At 45.8% G+C, this 18,150-nt stretch overlaps 1 protein-coding gene across 1 annotated transcript in view; it reads left to right on the forward strand.

Moving 5' to 3' along the window:
* Window positions 1-17,819, forward strand: part of LOC138521141 (coiled-coil domain-containing protein 102A-like) — a 34,731-nt gene extending 16,912 nt beyond the window's left edge. The window contains exon 3 of the mRNA XM_069633715.1: window positions 16,316-17,819. Within this exon, the coding sequence (XP_069489816.1) occupies window positions 16,316-16,321 (6 nt within the window). The 3' untranslated portion in view covers window positions 16,322-17,819. The remainder of the gene's footprint in view (window positions 1-16,315) is intronic.
* The last annotated feature ends 331 nt before the right edge of the window (window positions 17,820-18,150 follow it).

The raw sequence follows: 18,150 nt of genomic DNA on the forward strand, positions 1-18,150 counted from the left end.
ACCAGACCTTCAAGGGCAGCCTATGCCAACCGCATCACTGTCCCGCTCACACGCAGAGTGCTCGGAGGAGGCACCAGCTTCCCTACTATGGCGGCAACCTTATGGAATAGTCTCCCAGCTCAGATCAGATCTATCAACTCACACTCGACCTTCCTTAAGGCCTTAAAAACCAACCTCTTCTCCTAAAGCCCCCGTCTTTCTAGGTATGCATGTCTATTGTATCACCCTGTATAGGGGAAGATCTGCCTTGCCACTTGTTCCCTATACTAGAGTATTAATAACCAACTGTAACGACCTATGTGTATTCTCTGTAACCATGCAAATGCACCTAAGTGAATGTATTTAAATATACCTTTTAGGGCCGCTTACTGTAACCCTCAAGCAAGCCTTCTTAAATCTCCTTATAGCGCCTCGTTGCCTGTGGGCTGTAGCGCGCTCTACAAATGCAAAAATAAAATAAATACATTTCCTTCAGGTACTGGGTTTTTGACCCCCTTTCATTTGTCTCCCTTCTAAATACACTCAGCGTCCCAACTCCCTCGCCCGGGTTCACCCTGTGAGTGTCTCTGCCTTCCCTCTGCATGCAGTATACACCCATGTCCCACTTACCCTCTTTGGCCTGAACAGTGTTCTTCGCGGCTTTGGTGTTTTCAGCGGCTTGCGGATTCTCGAGTGGGGCATCTCCTCCTCTGCTGGCATCTTGCCTGTCCTCCGCTGGGTGCTGTGCCTCAACTTCCTCTTGTCAGCGTTACTTGATGCAGGTCTGTGTGCAGCAAATTGTTCCCCTCCGGGCCTCTCGTGATGGCGCGAAAAGGAGCCGTTCTGCTCCTTGCTGTAGCTGGCCTGCTTTTCGCTTCCCGACATGCATCGTGTACTGTGGATTTCCATCTCCCTCGCAGTGCGTGGATTTTAAATGTCCCAGCACCTATCAGATGCTTTCAACCATTAGAGCATGCCTCTATTTCCAAGGCTTTTGTCCTCTGCATTACTCTCTGGCTCTTCCTCATCTCAGTGTTTTGGCAGAAGTTTTCAAATGGAGCCCTGTATACAGTACAGAGGGGTTGGACTGGATTTTTCCTATAATAGGCCATAAAGTTGGTAAATTTAGAGGAATGTCATACCCTGAGTGGAAAAGGGATACCATGTTTCTACAAGTGAGTCTCCTTCCCTTCCACAAGGGTCACCTCCCCATGTGGTCCTCCCTTGGACTGCCACCCCCATGGTCGGGATCAGGTAGCGTCTGCCCTTCCCTGGCCACCTGGGAAGAGAGTTCCCCCAGAGAGGAGGCAATGACATGACTTATTCATCACAGTCAATTAGTGAACAAAACGTTGCTCTCCCTAGTGTAGTCAAAATGTCAGGTGTGTTCAGTAAGGGATACCAGTCAACGGTATAGTTGTGTTCACATCTCTTAGGGCCACACAGACCGTATGCTTTCCATTGCTTTTGGTGACCAATATCACTGGTGAAGGCCATTCTGAGCTCTTAATATGTTGCATTACTCCTTTCTGCAATGTTGTGTCCAAATCGTTCCTTAGGATTCACCTAAATGATGAGGGACCTATCTGACTTTATGTACAATGCGTTTTGTGCCTTCCATGAATTTGATGTGGTGGACGAAATCCTTTATCTCGCCTCTTGTCTTCTGTAAACACTTCTGGGTATTTACTTGCCCATGTGTCCTTCCCACCTGCCACCTCACTGGTTCTCTTGCATGTGCTTTTATTCAAATCACTTTAGCTCTGTACACCCATGCTTGACATTTCCTTTCTATTTATGTTATTTTTGCTTGAATTGTTCCTAGTAAGCCAATTTTTATTTCTCCATATGCATGGGGTGCAATATCATGCCGTAATACATCGCTTGGGTCTCTTTTTAGCACGTCTGCGCATGTTGCATCCAATATCATCATCCAGGGTGAAGCACTGTCAACTTTCATATTAATGTTCCTTCCATCTACCTGAAGGTTGTCCATGGGAGCCCTCCGTTCACTCCTATGGGCATTATCTCAAAGACGCGCCTCCCATGGCTTGCTTCACCATTTGAATCTTCCATGTCCATTCTGTCATCTTTGATACTCTTTTCAACAAGCAGGTGCAGTGGCCTTTCTTCTTGCGCTTAAATAGGCTACATTCCTTGCAGGACAGAACTGGTTAGTAGCTACATGTCTGTTGCTCCCACATAGGAAACATGTCATCTCTTTTCTATTTTCAAAGTTGCATCTGGTACTTCCTTAAGGACACGTATGGTTGACCTTTCCTGCTCTTGTTTGTCATTTTTAGTTTGCTGAATGCCTTTTGCTTTTTGGTCTATGCTCCTAGCCTTTTCCATAGCCTCTTCCAGGTTTGTATCCTTGACCAGTATTCCCTCCTGTACTTTTGGGTTGCGAGTACATCTAACTAACTGATCCCATATTAGTGAGCTGGTCAAGGATCCGAATTCGCACGAATGGCTTAGTGTTCTGAAAGCAGCGATGTCGTTTTCTAGAGGCTCATGTGCTTCCTGTGCTATTTGAAAAAATGTGCGTCTTTCAAACGTACTATTTTTCTTAGGGTCAGAATGGTTCTGCTGTTTAAATAAAGCCTTGTTGAACTCATCCAATTCCCCACAGCCCTCATCCTCTATGTCTGGCAACCCACCGTAGTTGCTGCGTCCTTCTGGTTCTAGGTTGTGTAACAAGAAGGCCTCCTTCAGCGTTGGTGAGAAGTTCTTCCAACCAATTGCCATTAGGTGGGTGTCCCTCATTTTCTTTCCCTTGGTTCCCAATGATCCTGGCCCTGCTTCAAAGCGTGGTGGTGTTGCCATCTGGCAGCTGCAACGGCTCCAATGATGCCTTATTTATCAGTTACCTGAGTCCTAAATCTTAGCGTGTACAGTATTTGACACAGAGTACAGTGATTCAGGGCAGCTTTACTTAGTGTCAGTTAACCGAAATGCACAACTCGCACCGACTACACTTTATATGCTTGGGAAAACGTCTCCCCGTAAACAGAACAGGCGTTGCTGGCAGTCATGTGACGTATGCGTTGCGTGAACCTCCAAGGCCGTCACTGTTTATCTGCCACCGTAGAAGCTCCTCTGGAGATCAAGGGCGGTGTTACGCTTCGCTGCCCAAATGTATTCCCTCGCCGCTTTGGTGACCTTCGGTCCGGCTCCTTCCGTCGCTCTACGTCAGTTGGCTGCCACCTAGGAAACGTAATGCCCAGTTGCTCCATTTCTGTGTTGGATTCGCGCCGACTCCCTGGCAGGCGGTGCAGATGGTGTCGGCCGTGTCCTCATCGACAATTATTGAGACACACGTGGGCTAAGTGTCAGCTTCCTGCGCATCTTTCCAACAGCCCAATTCCTTTGCTCCACCCAGCACCCGCCCCCCCCATTCCTCTTTCAGGACCCTACAACATCCCACGATGGAGGAACCACATTGACAACTCTTTTCTTCACCAGGCACATCTCAGCCCCCTGCAGGTGGGAGGAGTCTTCCAGCTGTGTCAATCCTGCTACTCGCTAGTGTCTTAGTTGCTTACATGTCTGGGTCGGCTCTGCCTTTCATAAGCCGATTGAAATACAAGACTAGGCATGAGTTTATGGAAAAAGGCTGCCCCTTCAAGAGTCCTTCCATAGGCCAAGCTGTGCTTGAGCATCCCATCGGTTCATGGCCTCCTGGTCTTTAGTACTCCAAGCCCCGCACTCACAAGTCAGTAATGCTGTGGTCTGCTTTTCTAGAACGTTCCTACCCTTAGGGTACAACTGGCCTCGGGTAACATAGGCCTCGGAGCTACTCACATCAGATGTCAGGTATTGCTATCAAAAACCCTGGCACTTGCATCACGTTAGATATAGTTCCATGAAATGATGTGTACTCTGGACACCGGCCTGGCATTGCCCGCCATATTTACACATCATTCAGCCACCTTTCCCATCACGTGCTCAGGTACTTGAATCATGTACCCGAACCTTAAATGATATGCCAGGTGTTACCTCCAAATGCGAGATTACTCCCACAATAGTAATCATCCTCATCAAATGCCAGGCACTCGAATGATGTGCCAAGTATTGCCATCAAATGCCATGCAATCGAATCTGCTGTCAGGTATTTACACGAAAAACGTGTAGCCGCATAAATGTCAAGGTTCTCACAAGACATGGCAGGTATCACTATGCAGCGGCAGGTAGGGGAGTTGCTGGGGGGGGGCTAAGGGGGCTATAGCCCCTGATCTTTTGGTTGTAGCCCCGGATAGAATCTCAGGAGCTACAGCCAAAAGACTAACTAGCGCCCAGTCCCAACAGGTCCGACATCAGCGTAGCCCCAGGTCTTTTCCAGACCTAGCAACTCCCGTGGCGGTAGGTACTCACATTGCTTATGGGTATTCCCGTTACAGTACCATGTACATACACAGCATATACCATATTTTGCTATCTAGCGAGTGTGACACCTTCAGGTTTCTCATAATACATAAATGGAGCTTGGTTGTCTCGGGAGGATAACTCAGGGGCAACATGCTCACCTTGGAAGCAAGACGACAAGGAGCAGCACAGGTTTGATCCCCGCGCTTAGAAACTTCTGGGTGTAAATGTTTCTCAAATGCTATGTAATCCTTCACATTCTAGGTACTTTATTTATATACTAATAATGATGGGTAGTTTTATCATATGCCAAATAATCAAAACCCAGGCTCTCACAACACCTCCAAGGTATTGCATTGGAATATCAGGTACTCGGATCGTAAAATGGGTATTCTGAACCAAGCAGCGCACAGGACTGGACTGGGCTTTACTGAACAGATCATACATTGCCACACATGCAGCAGGCCTGGCAAGTCGCGGAAGAATGAATGCGCTGGCAATGGTATGGATCATTGTGTTCCACCTGTAGCCTGACACAGAGACACCCCAGACAGCCTTTCGGACGTATCGGCATTGTCCTAGCCTTTCAGAGAGCTCTGCTGTTTGGGAAATATACTTTTCCATAGATAACAATAAGCCTCTTCTTCCTGGAAACCAGTGGCTAAGTTGGTGACTGTTGTCTCTGGTGACCTGGCATCTAATCGCGACTTGCCCCCCCCCCGCTTAACCACAGTGTGCAATCTTGCACAAATCCCTTCTGTTCCATGTAGCAGAGTTTGCTTACATGCCAAAACTGGGAGCACTTCAAATGGGCTAAATGTCCACGTGTGACTATAATAAATAAAGTGCATTTCATAAAATATGGAATGTTTCCCTTGCCACATTTTAGGTGTGCAGTTGGCATATGATTATAGAGAATATTCTTCACATTGCAGGCACATTAAACACAAGATAAAACAAGTTGCTTCTGTTTGTGACGAAAGACTCTGTGATGTTCAGTATGCAAATTGTCACCATTTATGGAGCAATTTACAGTGTTTTCATTTTAATTGTGAACATGGAACTCAATCATTCCTAGGGCATGGCACTTTGGAAACAAAAGGCATGGTAAGATTACATGAGTTGTCCAAGATCACACACTTTAGTAAAGTGGTGCAGCAGCAATTTAGGTACTTGACCACATCATTTCCTCGCTCTACTTCTACAGGGAAGTAAAACTATATGTGAATGACATATTTTCAAGAACTAAAGTAATACTTTTATAAGTTGGTGAACCTGACAACATTATATGTATATCCTTTCAGAAATATGTACAGCAAAAAGAGTGTGATAGGAACTTTATTTTCTGTTTGTGACAAATTGGCTTCTCCACTGCAGGAGTACAAGGATGAGCAGCGGCTAAAGTCCCTACTCGGCTCTCACACATCTACAAACCACGACCCAACACAATCATCTAAGAAAAGCCGGGACACTTAAGAGTTAAAACTTCTTTGCCGTTTGGGGTAACGTGGGATGAGGGAAGGTTGTACTCTCAAGAGGGGTGTGAATGTGGTTCAGTAGTGAAGTATAACAGTCCAAAATAAAGAAATATCCAATCAACGTTCTACAAAAATATATACTTCAATCAAGCACACCATGTACAGTATTAACTAACTAGAACACACTGTAAAATCCCACCTCTGTGGAAAGGACACAGAGTGTGCAAAGACAGCAGGTACAGCAATCAGAGTAATGAGACCGGGGCAGAAAAGGCAATTCTAGACCACAATGTTCCAAAAGGATATGCTGTTGGGTGCACAAGGCATAAAAGGGACCTAACTAGTCACTAGGGTCCAAAATTGGGACAGAGGAGAGCAGCTAATAGTACCTTTTTACAGGTGTTGGTGGTCCGAATCAGACTTTTTAGCACAGGGTGCTGTGAGTCCCAATCCATTGGCTTAGGGACAAGCAGGGTCCTTTTCTCATGCTCACAATCACAGGGAAGGTTGGAACATAACTGCAGGGGTCCTTCAACACACTGACTGCTGTTGTTGGCAGAGAGGTAGGGCCTGTTCCAGCAGCAGGTTCACCCCCAATGATACCTGGTGATGGTTAGGGGACAGTGCTTGCCTATGACTTCGAATACCTGCCTTCACCTCCCAATTGGAGGACTCTGGAAAGAAACAAAATCTTCTTCATGGGTTGGAGTTTTAAAGATGATTCAATAAGTGGTGTGAGACCCCTGCGTACCAGCCCACAGGTGATTGGACTAACGCTAGCCTGCCTTAGTGGTCCAATCCCTGCACTTGAAAAGGTTGGACTTTGCGCTCCTGACATCATACCCAAAGTGCTTTTCTCTAGAGGAAGTGGCATGGCCAGGAAGGGCAGTGAGAGGGGGGAGAGAGAGAGAGGAGGAGGGAGTGAGAGAGAAACAAGATGGTGGAAGTCTACCTCCACTGTACAGAGATCTCTTGTCCACATTAGCACCACCCCATTCCCTTCTCACTAGGATCAAAGGCCTTTAGATATGCAGCACCCTAGCATGAGGATACTCCCTTCGAGTTTCAAATGGGTGTGCTCCTTTGATGCCTGGGCTCAGGACAGCTGCTTGTTCTGCGGGTGTCTCTAGAGGAGGGTGTTACCTACCCTTACAAAGAGACCAAAAAGGAGGCATGTCCATTCAGGTTCCTGTCCTATCATTTGGCAGGTTCAGCATGTCTGGCCAGAATACACATCACATTCCACAGCTGAGTTTGCTCACAGGAGCTGGCATATGTGTGATATCAAATTGAATGTGGCTGCAATTATCATAATTAGTGCCATGCACCATGCTTAACTCGGACATAGATCATATTTAGATTTTACCCTGCCACCAGTATGGGCTACTAATTATCATCATAGTTTTGGTGCAGGGGTGCATATCTTAAATGCAGCCCCTGCACTGCAGAGACTTGGTTATCAGTGCAGCTGTGAAATGGCCAACTTTGGCCTCTGAACCTGCTTTGTGCCACTGGTAGAGGAGGCGCTGGTAATCAGGATACTGATGCAGCAAGGCACAGACACGCTATATGTCTTTGCATGGATTTTATGAATTGGGAATCTGATTAGCAGATTACCCTTTCAGAGATGGAATTACCTGCATCATTTTATTAATTAAAAGAAATAAAAAAATGCCAGGGCTTTTACACCCTTGCCAGATGACAAGTCATCACACTGCTTTATTTGTACGATCTTAAATGAAATCTACTTATACAAAGTCATACCTCTTCATTCACGTGAAGAACATGGCCCAGGAGGATAGTTCAGCGGCAACGAGTTCTCCTTGGAAGCAAGACGACACAAAGCAACACAGGTTCGATCCCCGGGTCCGCACTTAGAAACCTCTGGGTATTTATGAGCATTATAAAAATGCAACTGAGACAACAAAAAAACAGTTACGCTAACAAAACAAACAATGTAACGATGCCGCGGGCTGTGTGAGCGCTTTAAAAATGCAAATAAATAAATAAACATTTTGTTGCACACAGAAAGGTATGCAGTAATAAAATTGCTGCACAAATGTCGCCTTTACAAAAAATTGTGGCAAAAATGCTGTGGTTTGTCCCGGTAAAGGTGTACCCCATTATACCATCAAAGGGGAGCTGGGGTTGTGGGGTGTCCCCTGCATCCTTTACATGGATTGCGACGGCAAAACCACAGCCTTTTTGCAGTGATTTTGTGTGTGAACGGCCATTTTTGCAGCGATTTTAACACATGGAACCAACAGAAAGCCTAGAAGACAGTTTAAAGAGTGATGTTTCATTTGTAATTCAGCATAAAGCTGCCTTGAAAGAATTTAAAGAAATGCTGGTGAACTGCCCAAACCTAGGAGGCCTTGGTGGTCACTGCTCTTAGCAGCGGCACCAACCAGGACCTGCGTTTAGACATCCCACTCCCAAAAAGCAACATCAGAGCGGGAGATGATTCGCGAAAGGGGGTGGGAAGTGTGGGGGAGCAGGAGGCAGCTAGACATTGGGTCACGAGAAGACAGGCCCTTAAGGTAAAGGGGAAGGTCGCCAAGCACAGCTCAAAAAGGGGTCACGCTGATCCTGGCGGACTTGTTTGCGGTCCCAGGTTCTGTTTATGGGAGGGGTCAGAGGGTTCTCTAAATTTTCCAGCTCGATGTGTGGGAGGGAAGAAAACCCAAAAGTGTCATAGTGAAGTCAATATGTGACCAACTGAACTATGCCCCAGGCCCCGGGCCGTACAAAGGATGGCATGATGAAGGGCCTGGGAGGTTAGGTGCAGGGTGGGGGGGAAACGGCGCGAAAGACGAGGGAAGGGGCGACCAAATAGAGCCCACAACTCAGCGTTGCCCAGGTGATGCAGGAAATAGCGCGGCAACAACAGGGAAAGGTGTGAGGGGAAAACAGCATAGGGGCTGGGGGAAGTCGGCCCCCCAAGGGAAGAACAAAAGGGCTTGGGGGTATAAGTAGCCCCAAGGAAATGTAGGAGGCACAAACCAGGTAAGGAGCTCACCTCTCTCGGGCAAGCTCCTAGGGCGTGGCAAGGGCGAAGGAAAACGTTCACCACCCAACCCACCCTACAAAGATAACGAAAGAAAGAGGAAACAGGCAGGAGCCGCAACGCCGAGTACTTTCTTCGGTACACGGTCCAAGAAAGTCGTAGGCGGCATGTGCCCAGGAACAGATGCCCAAGGGTAACAAAGACATGGTGAGGAGAAGCCTTGGGCAACTGCAAAGCTGGAACAATGTGCCCAAAAGCAAATTATTGTGATATATGTTTTATTGGGTATTTTCCGTAAGAAAATAAAATGCCTATGGCCTATAATTTTTCCACAAACAAAACTGGTCTGTCTACTATGTTATTCCATAGGTAGGTTTTAGGTAACAGTAGCAAAGGGAGCCCACACTACTCAGCCTATTGCATAAAGTAAAGTGACGTACAGAGGGCTGGTTAGGAGGTATTATATCGGGGAGACCGTTGGCGAGGAATACGCATTTATACCTTATTTGGGATGCAGCTAGTATGCCAGCTCACTGCTGAATACTGGGGCTGTGATTTTATTTTGTTAAGGATCACCTGTAAAATAACTCCAGCCACATAAAGCAGCGGCGGCCTACGGGTACCCCAACACATCATTTTCTGGAGTCGTTTTTTAAAGGTGAAGAGGGTGGATGCTAAAGAATTTGGAGGGTTGGTTGCATGTAGTGTGTTTAGTGAGCTGTCACTGGTAGGCTAGCCAAGCAGCACAGCTGTGTGTTGCTCACATGGCAACAGCAAACAACACCTTTTCAAACTTTTTCCAAACAGAGGCACTCAGTTGGTCCTTTCTAAATGAGTTAAGTATTTATGAGGGGCTGTCTCTAAATATGTGTGACGCCGATAGGCCTGTAGGGCGGCACTAGTCAGACATTCGGAGGCATCCGCTGCTCAGGAAATGTCTAGAGTTCCCTCTACACAGGTCCGCCATTGCTCATACATATCAATCTGTCGCCCTCATGCTTCAGAACATCTTTGCATAGCCAAAAGCGAGGGACAGGCTATTCGCATTTCTTTGAACCAAGAAAAGTTAGTACTGCTACTGACCAGGTGTGTTCCCATATGTTATCAATAAATGAAACAATTATATCCTAGTGATGGGAATCCTGGTATTGGTGGTACTAATGGGAAAAACCTCTAAGTTTCTACTCCATGGAAATGTCCAGAAAGAAGATAAGGGTTAGACAAAGAAGATCACATACAACCATGATGGTGAATAAACGTGGTTTGTATTAAAATAAAAAACATTCAAACATGAACAGAAAAACATTTATAAATAATTAGTATGTGAAAAACTCAAATAATCTAAAAAGGAATCAAGGAAATCACAGTTTTGCTTCAGTACATAAATCACTGCAAAGTCCTTGATCATGTAACAAAGTCTATGCTTTAGTGCAAAGGTGGGTGTAGAGTACTACCCGTGCACCGTGTTCAATAAGGCATCTAATTATTCAGATGATATTACAGGTGCCAACGTGGCAGGGGGATCATAGTCAGATTTCTTGGTATCACAAATAGGCCTGGCACCAATTAGTTCATAGACCCCAAAACATCCTTATTGATGCAAATGAACCCCCTTGCGTGTGGTGCACGTTTCGGCGGAGAAAGTATCCAACTCCAAATTCACCAGCTGGACCAGTATTTATTCTAAATGAACCGCCTTCATCAGGGCAAATAGGAGGCCCCTGTAGTAAAAAATCATAATACAAGAAAACAGTAATAAGTAGAATATTCTTGTGTGTCAATACCTTAGTTCTTTCTGGACATAACTGGGTTTGGTAGTACCCACAACTAAATTGAGTAAAAAAGAACCATGTGTATGGTTCTGTTGAAAACATTTAAAAAAGGGGATACAAGGCACAGAATATGCCTAAAGTGGGGCTAGCTAATCGAAACACTGCGTTACCTGGGATGAATTCCAAAGGGCACTGTCTGCGTGATGCTGCCAGAGCGGATAAGTGTGTCCGTGCAGCGTAGGTCCGCTATACTGTAGCGAGTGTCTGGTGGTCAGCGTATGCTGTAACCCAGACAAGTCTCGCTGTGGGGGGTGTGGGTTGGCTGGCCAGTGAGTGCGTGCTACGTGGCGGAGCCGGGTTGGCTATAACCACGGCAAGCATCATTCTAGAGGGTGTGTGAGCAGGCTGGCCAATCGGAGCGTGCTGCGTGGCAGAGCTGGATTGGTCGCAACCGTGGGAATGCGGAACCGAATGGTTAAGTTGCATCGCGTGAGTGGGGGCGGAGTTCTCCAAACGTGCAGGCATTGCAAGTTTATTGGGAAAGCAAAAACTGAGGCGATGGGTGAACTTGAAATATGAATAATTACGGTGCATTATTCGGCTACGGCCTGAAAAAGACCGGAGCAACGGGGTTCCATTTCTGAAATGGAACCCCCGTGGGTAAGTGTAAATGACCCGATGGAAGTATGCGGTCAGGATGGCGGCGCCATCGCGCGGAGTTGCTAGCGTGGAAATGGAGCTGGAGGGTGTGCGGCTCCGAACCAATCGTGGTGGACTAAATCTCAACCCAATTGGGAGTCAGAGCCAGAAGTAAGGGAAGAGAGAAATGATCTGCATGTAACTGGATGTGTGTGCAGAGCCACAACCCAGTGTTGCGGCACAAGATACTTGTTAGATTGCGGTCAATACTGATAGTCATGTAGTATTCTAGAAGTGGGGGAATGATCTTCCCACTCCAAATTAAGTGGAGGTCCAAAAAGAGAGATGCACTGCAAGGAAGGCAGAACCAGCCTCATGGATCTGTGGTGGTGGCTGACGTGCTCACACACAGATGAATGGCTTCTTATGGTGAACGTGTGTCTAGATTACCTGGCTCTCACTAAGGTGGAAAGATCTGCTGTTCATTGAGGCCCTGTTGCACCGAATCCAATCTGTGGATCCATCTGCATTCAAGGTTCAGCAGACGTCCTTGAATGTTAGGACCATCCCGTACTCTTTCAAGAACCCACCAGCTGATGTCTTGTGTGGTATGTTTCTTATCCAAATAGTGTTGTACGAGGGGGATGTGAGGTTTTTGCACCTGATCCTTGATCGGTGTTCCGAGATTCGTATACCTAAACTTCGCATGGTTTGCCCGACATATCAGAGTTTACAAGGGCATTCTATGCAGTACACCACTTGCTTGGTCTTGCAGTTGGAGATGTCGTTAAGACACCATGTTTTTTGTCCTACTTGAAATTGTTGAATTTTGGGCGTAGACTGGCAGACCGAGCACGACCCGCAGGGGTGGTGCCCTTTAAGTGGTCTAAGATTCCATAAGTTGCTTTGTTGTGTTTTCTTGGTGTACATCGCATTTCTTTGTTTTACATTTTTGGCTCACTGAAGTGCTGTCTACATGCAAGCAAAAACGAATGCAGTTGCAGGGCTGGCATGTGGTCAAGAGATCAAGCTCCAGGGTGCCACCCTACTGCGGGCATTGATTGGCCGCCACTGTAGACATGTGACCAGAGTTGGGAGAGCATAACAGGGCTCAGGACGACCCGGGTCAAACCTTGGGCTCTGGCCTGAGCAGCCAAAGCACGGGCCGGCCACGAGACCCACCGGCTGCCCCTAGGAAAAAATGTGAATTTAAAAAAAAAGAAATAAATTGCACTCTACCTGACTTCCTGGCCCGCCCCATTAATTGGCCTGGGAAATAAGTGCTTCCCGGCCCAACGGAGCAGCGACTGCCTGCAATTTCATAGGCAAGTGAGCACAAAGAGCTCATAGGCACTGCCTCCCAAGTCTTAGTGCTCCTCTGGGGCTAGCTTCCCTTCCCAAGCGCTTCACCACCCGCCAAACTGCCACTACCCTCTTTTCCTCTCCCAGCCCCTCACACTTCCCAAAACACCAGCGTTGTCCCTATACCCGAGTACCAGCCCCTTTCCTTGCCACCCAGTCTCCTATAGCCCCTTTTGGCCACCCAGTATTTTTTATCACCTTTTCTTGTTCCCTTCACCCCTTTTTTTGCCTCAACCCCTTTTAGTCCTTTTTCTTGCACCTTTTCTAGTCCCTCCAACCCCTGTTCTTGCCCCTTTTCTTGCCCCAACACCACATACACCCCTTTCTTACCCCCCTTTTCTCACCCAGGCCCCTTCTATACCCTTTCCATGCCCCTTGTAGACATTTTGTTGCCCCAATCCCCCTTTTCATGATCCCCAACCCCTGACACAGGCCCCTCCTCCGTCCGGCTGGCCTCGTGTTTGGCCCAAGAACTAGGCCGAACCCCCAGTCTCGGCCCTGGCTTGGCCCTACCCCTGAATTCTCTGACTCTCGCAGGTTTACGTGTGTCAGAGGTGCCCTGCATGCCAGCAACAGATGAGTTGCGTCACACAGGCAAATCAGGCGTAGGGTAGAGTGACAACATTTCCCCCAAATGAGAGCAGCGTAACTTCGCCCCAACATCCAACAGTCAGGTCTAAATTAAAAATCAAGCAAATTTTCATTACATTGTGATTCTAGGAGGTCACAGCAATTCCTCATAAAATGCAAAGCATGCACACAAATTAGGCTTGCTTTTCAATTTTAAGTCCACATCAACAGCACTCGCCTTGACTTTCATGCACTGAAAGCCTTTAATGCTGCTGCACAATACATTTTTTCAAGAAGGTTATTCTAAGAAGTGTATTTTGCTATGTACATTTTTGGGGGAGGAGCCAGCGGGGCCACGTGGGTGCTGCGCACGTGACCTTTGGGCACATTCTGAAACCAGTGAAGGAGAGACAGCAGGCTGTTGAGCTCTTTGGGCTGTTGCAGCTGGTTCTGCAATCCCTCCACATCTAAACAAACATTCCCGATATTATTTTAAAATGCCTGCATACCATTGGCTGCGGGGGACCATCCGTTTCACTATTTTGGGAGTTTTGACTACAGGATAATGAACCAATAGGAGTGGATATGTTATTGAGGGTCATGATTGAGACAGTGACTAAGTGGTGTAGGGACAGAGACCCTAGCAGGTGAATAGCTCTGCCCAGGCCATGCTGCCTTCTGGAAACACTGTCTGTTACCAACCTCTATTTTTTTGGGGTGTTAATCGTTCCCCTCTGGTTCATGAGGGCTTAAAAAAAACACTGTGAATGAGACAGCGGTTGCCCATTGGTACTGTGCACCTTCCATTCTAATTTAAGCCTGGCTTAACAGCCACCCTAACTAAATATTACAGTGGCAAAGCTGGACCTGTGCTAACTCTGGTACTAAACGGTCAAACAAAGCAACCCATGAAAACAGCACAAACAAAAATTGGGTGATTTGGCCAAGAAAATATAGCTACCAAGCCCAAGAGCAAGCTACCCATGTGGGCTGCAAGGTCATCCACAAGCTACCTCACAACCCTGCCCACTACCCCCCAGCCTCTAAAAAAATACATTGCATAGCAGGTAGTAAAACAAGAAATACCAGGGAACAAGTCGTACATTAAAAGTCGGTCGACTCATTTATATATATTCGCACCCTGGAAAGGCGTATTGACCAATTAGAATCCGCCTTTCCCGGGTGCATTTCTGCATTGATCACAGATGTTGTGAAGAAAATAAAAACGTCAACAAAATGACCACCGCAATAAAAATCAAAGGTCCCTTTTCGTATGACAGCGGCCATTTTCTAACATGTTTTCAATGGCCGCCAGCATCTGAAAAGGGACATGGCAATGTTTTTAAACTTTTGTTTTCAGTCCGACTGGAGATGTGCCCGGACCGAGCACATCGCCCATCGGAATAAAAAAAATAAAAAAAATGTTCCTCACCCTGGAAAATCTGGCGGTGGGGCGTGAAAGTTATGTTAGTACCCAGCAAGGAACAATCTGATTGTAACAAACGATCTGATTGGCCGTCGACGGGTCGTTACCAGCACAGCAAAGACTTACCTGTCTTCGAGGGACATGCACGTTGCGTCACTCAAGTTCCATTTCTTCGACTGCCCGCCACAGAAAGAGAGAAGGGACTAGTCACTTCTCGCCGATCCCTGGCAGTCATTTTTTTAGTACCCCGGTAAAACGTGCTGGGTACTAATAGCAATAGAACCCCAAAAGGGGGGGCATTACCCGGCCGGTAATGCCTGCCCTTCTTGGGTTGTATTGCTTAAATGAAAAGTGATGCCAGAGGAAAGTCGATAGATGTTAAAGTGAAGTATGCAACTTCCGTTCAATTGTGCTTTTCCAACTGAATAAAGTGAATAGTACAAACATTAATTTGCCTCTTAAAAAACGAATCATCAACACCTAAAAATTGACATTTCCTAGGAGCATTTTCCATTACGCTGATGCAAGATATAAAAGGTGCGCACCTAAAACGATGTATTTAAATATTGTCCTCAGAGCAAAATCCTAATGAGAAATCGGGAAAGAATTGTCGAAAGGGCTAATGAGTAGTATCCCCCCTGCACCTCCCGGTACTAACCCCACTTCCATTTTCAAATAAAATGAAAGGGAGGGTTTTTTGATGAACTATGTGTTGGAACAAATTCATTCATTGTTAGTACATATGAATTTTTGTGTTTTTTATGTTTTTTAGAAAACATGTGATGTTTCTGTGTAAAATGATGATTAAAATATGCATTTTTATGTTCTAATTGACTAAAATCATTCTCCCTGTTCTATATTGTGTGTGGTCTGTCACCCCCTTTGGATGTGAAGGAGGGTAACTGTTCAGTGGAATTTGTGCCTACATAATCTTAAACACAGACATCAGAGGAAATCCCTACCCAGTAAACTCATTATTGAGAAATCATACTCACTGGGCAATGATGCGCTGGGGTGATTTGGGACATGATGACAAGTTTAGTGCAGGGATCTGCAGTTTTTGGCACTCCAAATGATTTGAACGACAACTCCCATAAGCAGTTTTCAGCATATAGTCAATGGTGAGACATCATGGGGCACGTAGTCTAAAGCATCTGGAGAGCTATAGGTTGCAGAACCCCCCCTAGAAGGGTGTCACATCTGTGGGGGGTAAGGAGGTCTTGCAATTTACCCCGCCATCGAGATTTTAGCAGAGTGTCTTTTAAACTACCATGCTGGGTTGCATCTCACCACCAAACCTCCCCGCTTTTGGCAAACTCCAGGGAAATGACTGAGTCCCATTCGTTACAGGTGTATCCATTATAGTTTGCTTCCTATTTATCAATCATTTTACAAAGGAGATGTGAAAGACCAAGCAAATGATTGCATTGCGCCATATAAATCCCAGTAACATAAAATGCCATAACCTATGCGTACTAATGAGTTTTACTTTTTCATTTTGAATTATGTAAATTATATACCAATGTCACATGTGTACAGATACACAATATTACTTATTTTGTAGGAGATAAGGCTATCTAGCACAGTACCTTTCATTTGAATATATAGCCTATTCCCAGGTTTTACAGTATATATAATAAAGTCCTCATTGTAAGCAGACTTGACTGAATATATGTTGGTGTGAACATAGCTTGACCATGTTCTCTTTCCTTCTCAGCCATAGGCCGGACTTTGCTCCAGCTCATCCTGATCCGGACTGCGATCCATGGATTTCTGGTGAGAAGACAGTGTTAAACCGGCAGAGCCTGGAATGGTGGCCCGGTCGACCCTGCACTCCAAGCAACTAAAATAGTGGGAGGAGAGGGAAGTCAGCACTTGGCTGTAGTGGAGGACGACCCGTGCACAAGAGGCGGGATCCATCCAATCACTGCAGTGCTTCCTCGGCCACAACTGGAACTTCTCAAGCGACTTCCCTCACGGTTTCAAACTCCTTATATGGCCCCTAAACATAGAGCTAAGAACATAGTGGGACATGTTTTTAGACGCTGCAATATTGATACCTATACAATTTTCAGCGAGGATTCGTAAAGTTGCTAGGATACAGGATGCATTTTCATCATTTGACAAATCGCTGGGAAGGACATCAGCTTGGATGGGGAGTCAAGAATTCTGGTGAAACTATCCAAAGTAAACGTGACCGGGAAGAAAAATATCATGTGATTGCAGGGTTCAAAGGGGGCGTATAGACCACCCAATCTCCAATATTGACGACCAGGCGGTTGAAGCAGCAATATTAGGCCAACATTACATGGGAAGATCCCAAGTCAACCATTCAAACCGTGAATTTGGAGGATGCCGGAGATCAATTTGCAGCTATATGTGCATGCACTGTTGAATATGGGGGTACCAGGGAATTGTGGCTACATTGTGGGGGGACAGCAACCTCAGCCAAATCTGATTTTGCATGAACGCTTAGGGTGGGAACAAGAGAATGCCAGCAAGGAACTAACATTATTCAAATATTTCCAAAGATGTACTGAAGACTGGTCACAGAGGCGACCTTGCTAATCAAAAATGTGTCAGAGCCGAACACGACTGTAAGTGATTGAATTGAGGCGTTTGTAGAGCTGCTGACATTGGATAAAAGAAAAAAAGCCACTACAGCCAGAAAAACAACACCCAGGAGGAACAGAGTTTAGCCTTACTGACTATGATTGAAAAATATAGAAGGAGGAGCTCCTGGCCAGCAAATGCTGGAATGCATACCCGGCCTCCTTTTCAAGCAGGAGGAAGCCACTGCAGCAGGTGTCCTCGGAATCATTAAAGGCAGCCAATACTGTTAGCACTCCTCTCCACCAATCCGAATGTTCAAAGCGCAGTCAATAACTACTGGTAGTGACTGAATTCTGAACATGCTGACTTCAAAAGCAGACTGGGAAACAACAATGCTAATTCCGGGCAATATTTATTAGAACAAGGCACTGCCTCTCTGTGAATATATTTATTTCAATGCAACATCCAATTTGATGTGGGGAAGAGAAAGATAAAAACATGGAAACATGTTTTCACTTTCTTTTAAAAAACTGTTTAATTTACATTGCATCTAATGCATGCTCATGATAAACCAGTTCTAGCAAAAAGCAAGTTTGCAATAAAAATGCTTAATTTATGAAGACAATCTTGCTATTTAAATAGCATAAAATAAAACCAAATTTAATTTACTGTTTGCTATTTATTTTAGTTACTATTAAACTAACGTTGTGTAGTTGCCACCCAAAACACGTTTTGCTGTTACCTATATGTGCTAATATCCTTATTGACCTTGGGAACGGTAATTATGGCTTAGGATAATGACCTCTTCCTTAACTTATAATGCCCCCCCACACCCACACACACTCTGTCAGTTTACAAGGCTATAATAAATCCCAGAAATTCTAAGGGCTTTTCTAAGCCCCCAGCCTCGTTGTGTGAGAGGTCAGGCTTGGAGGTCCTGATAGGCTCAGCCACCTGGATGATTACATATTTTGAGATTCTGGATGATGTGAGAAATGT

The sequence above is a fragment of the Ambystoma mexicanum genome, chromosome 13, assembly GCF_040938575.1.
Source record: "Ambystoma mexicanum isolate Mex_15411 chromosome 13, UKY_AmexF1_1, whole genome shotgun sequence".
NCBI lineage: Eukaryota > Metazoa > Chordata > Amphibia > Caudata > Ambystomatidae > Ambystoma > Ambystoma mexicanum.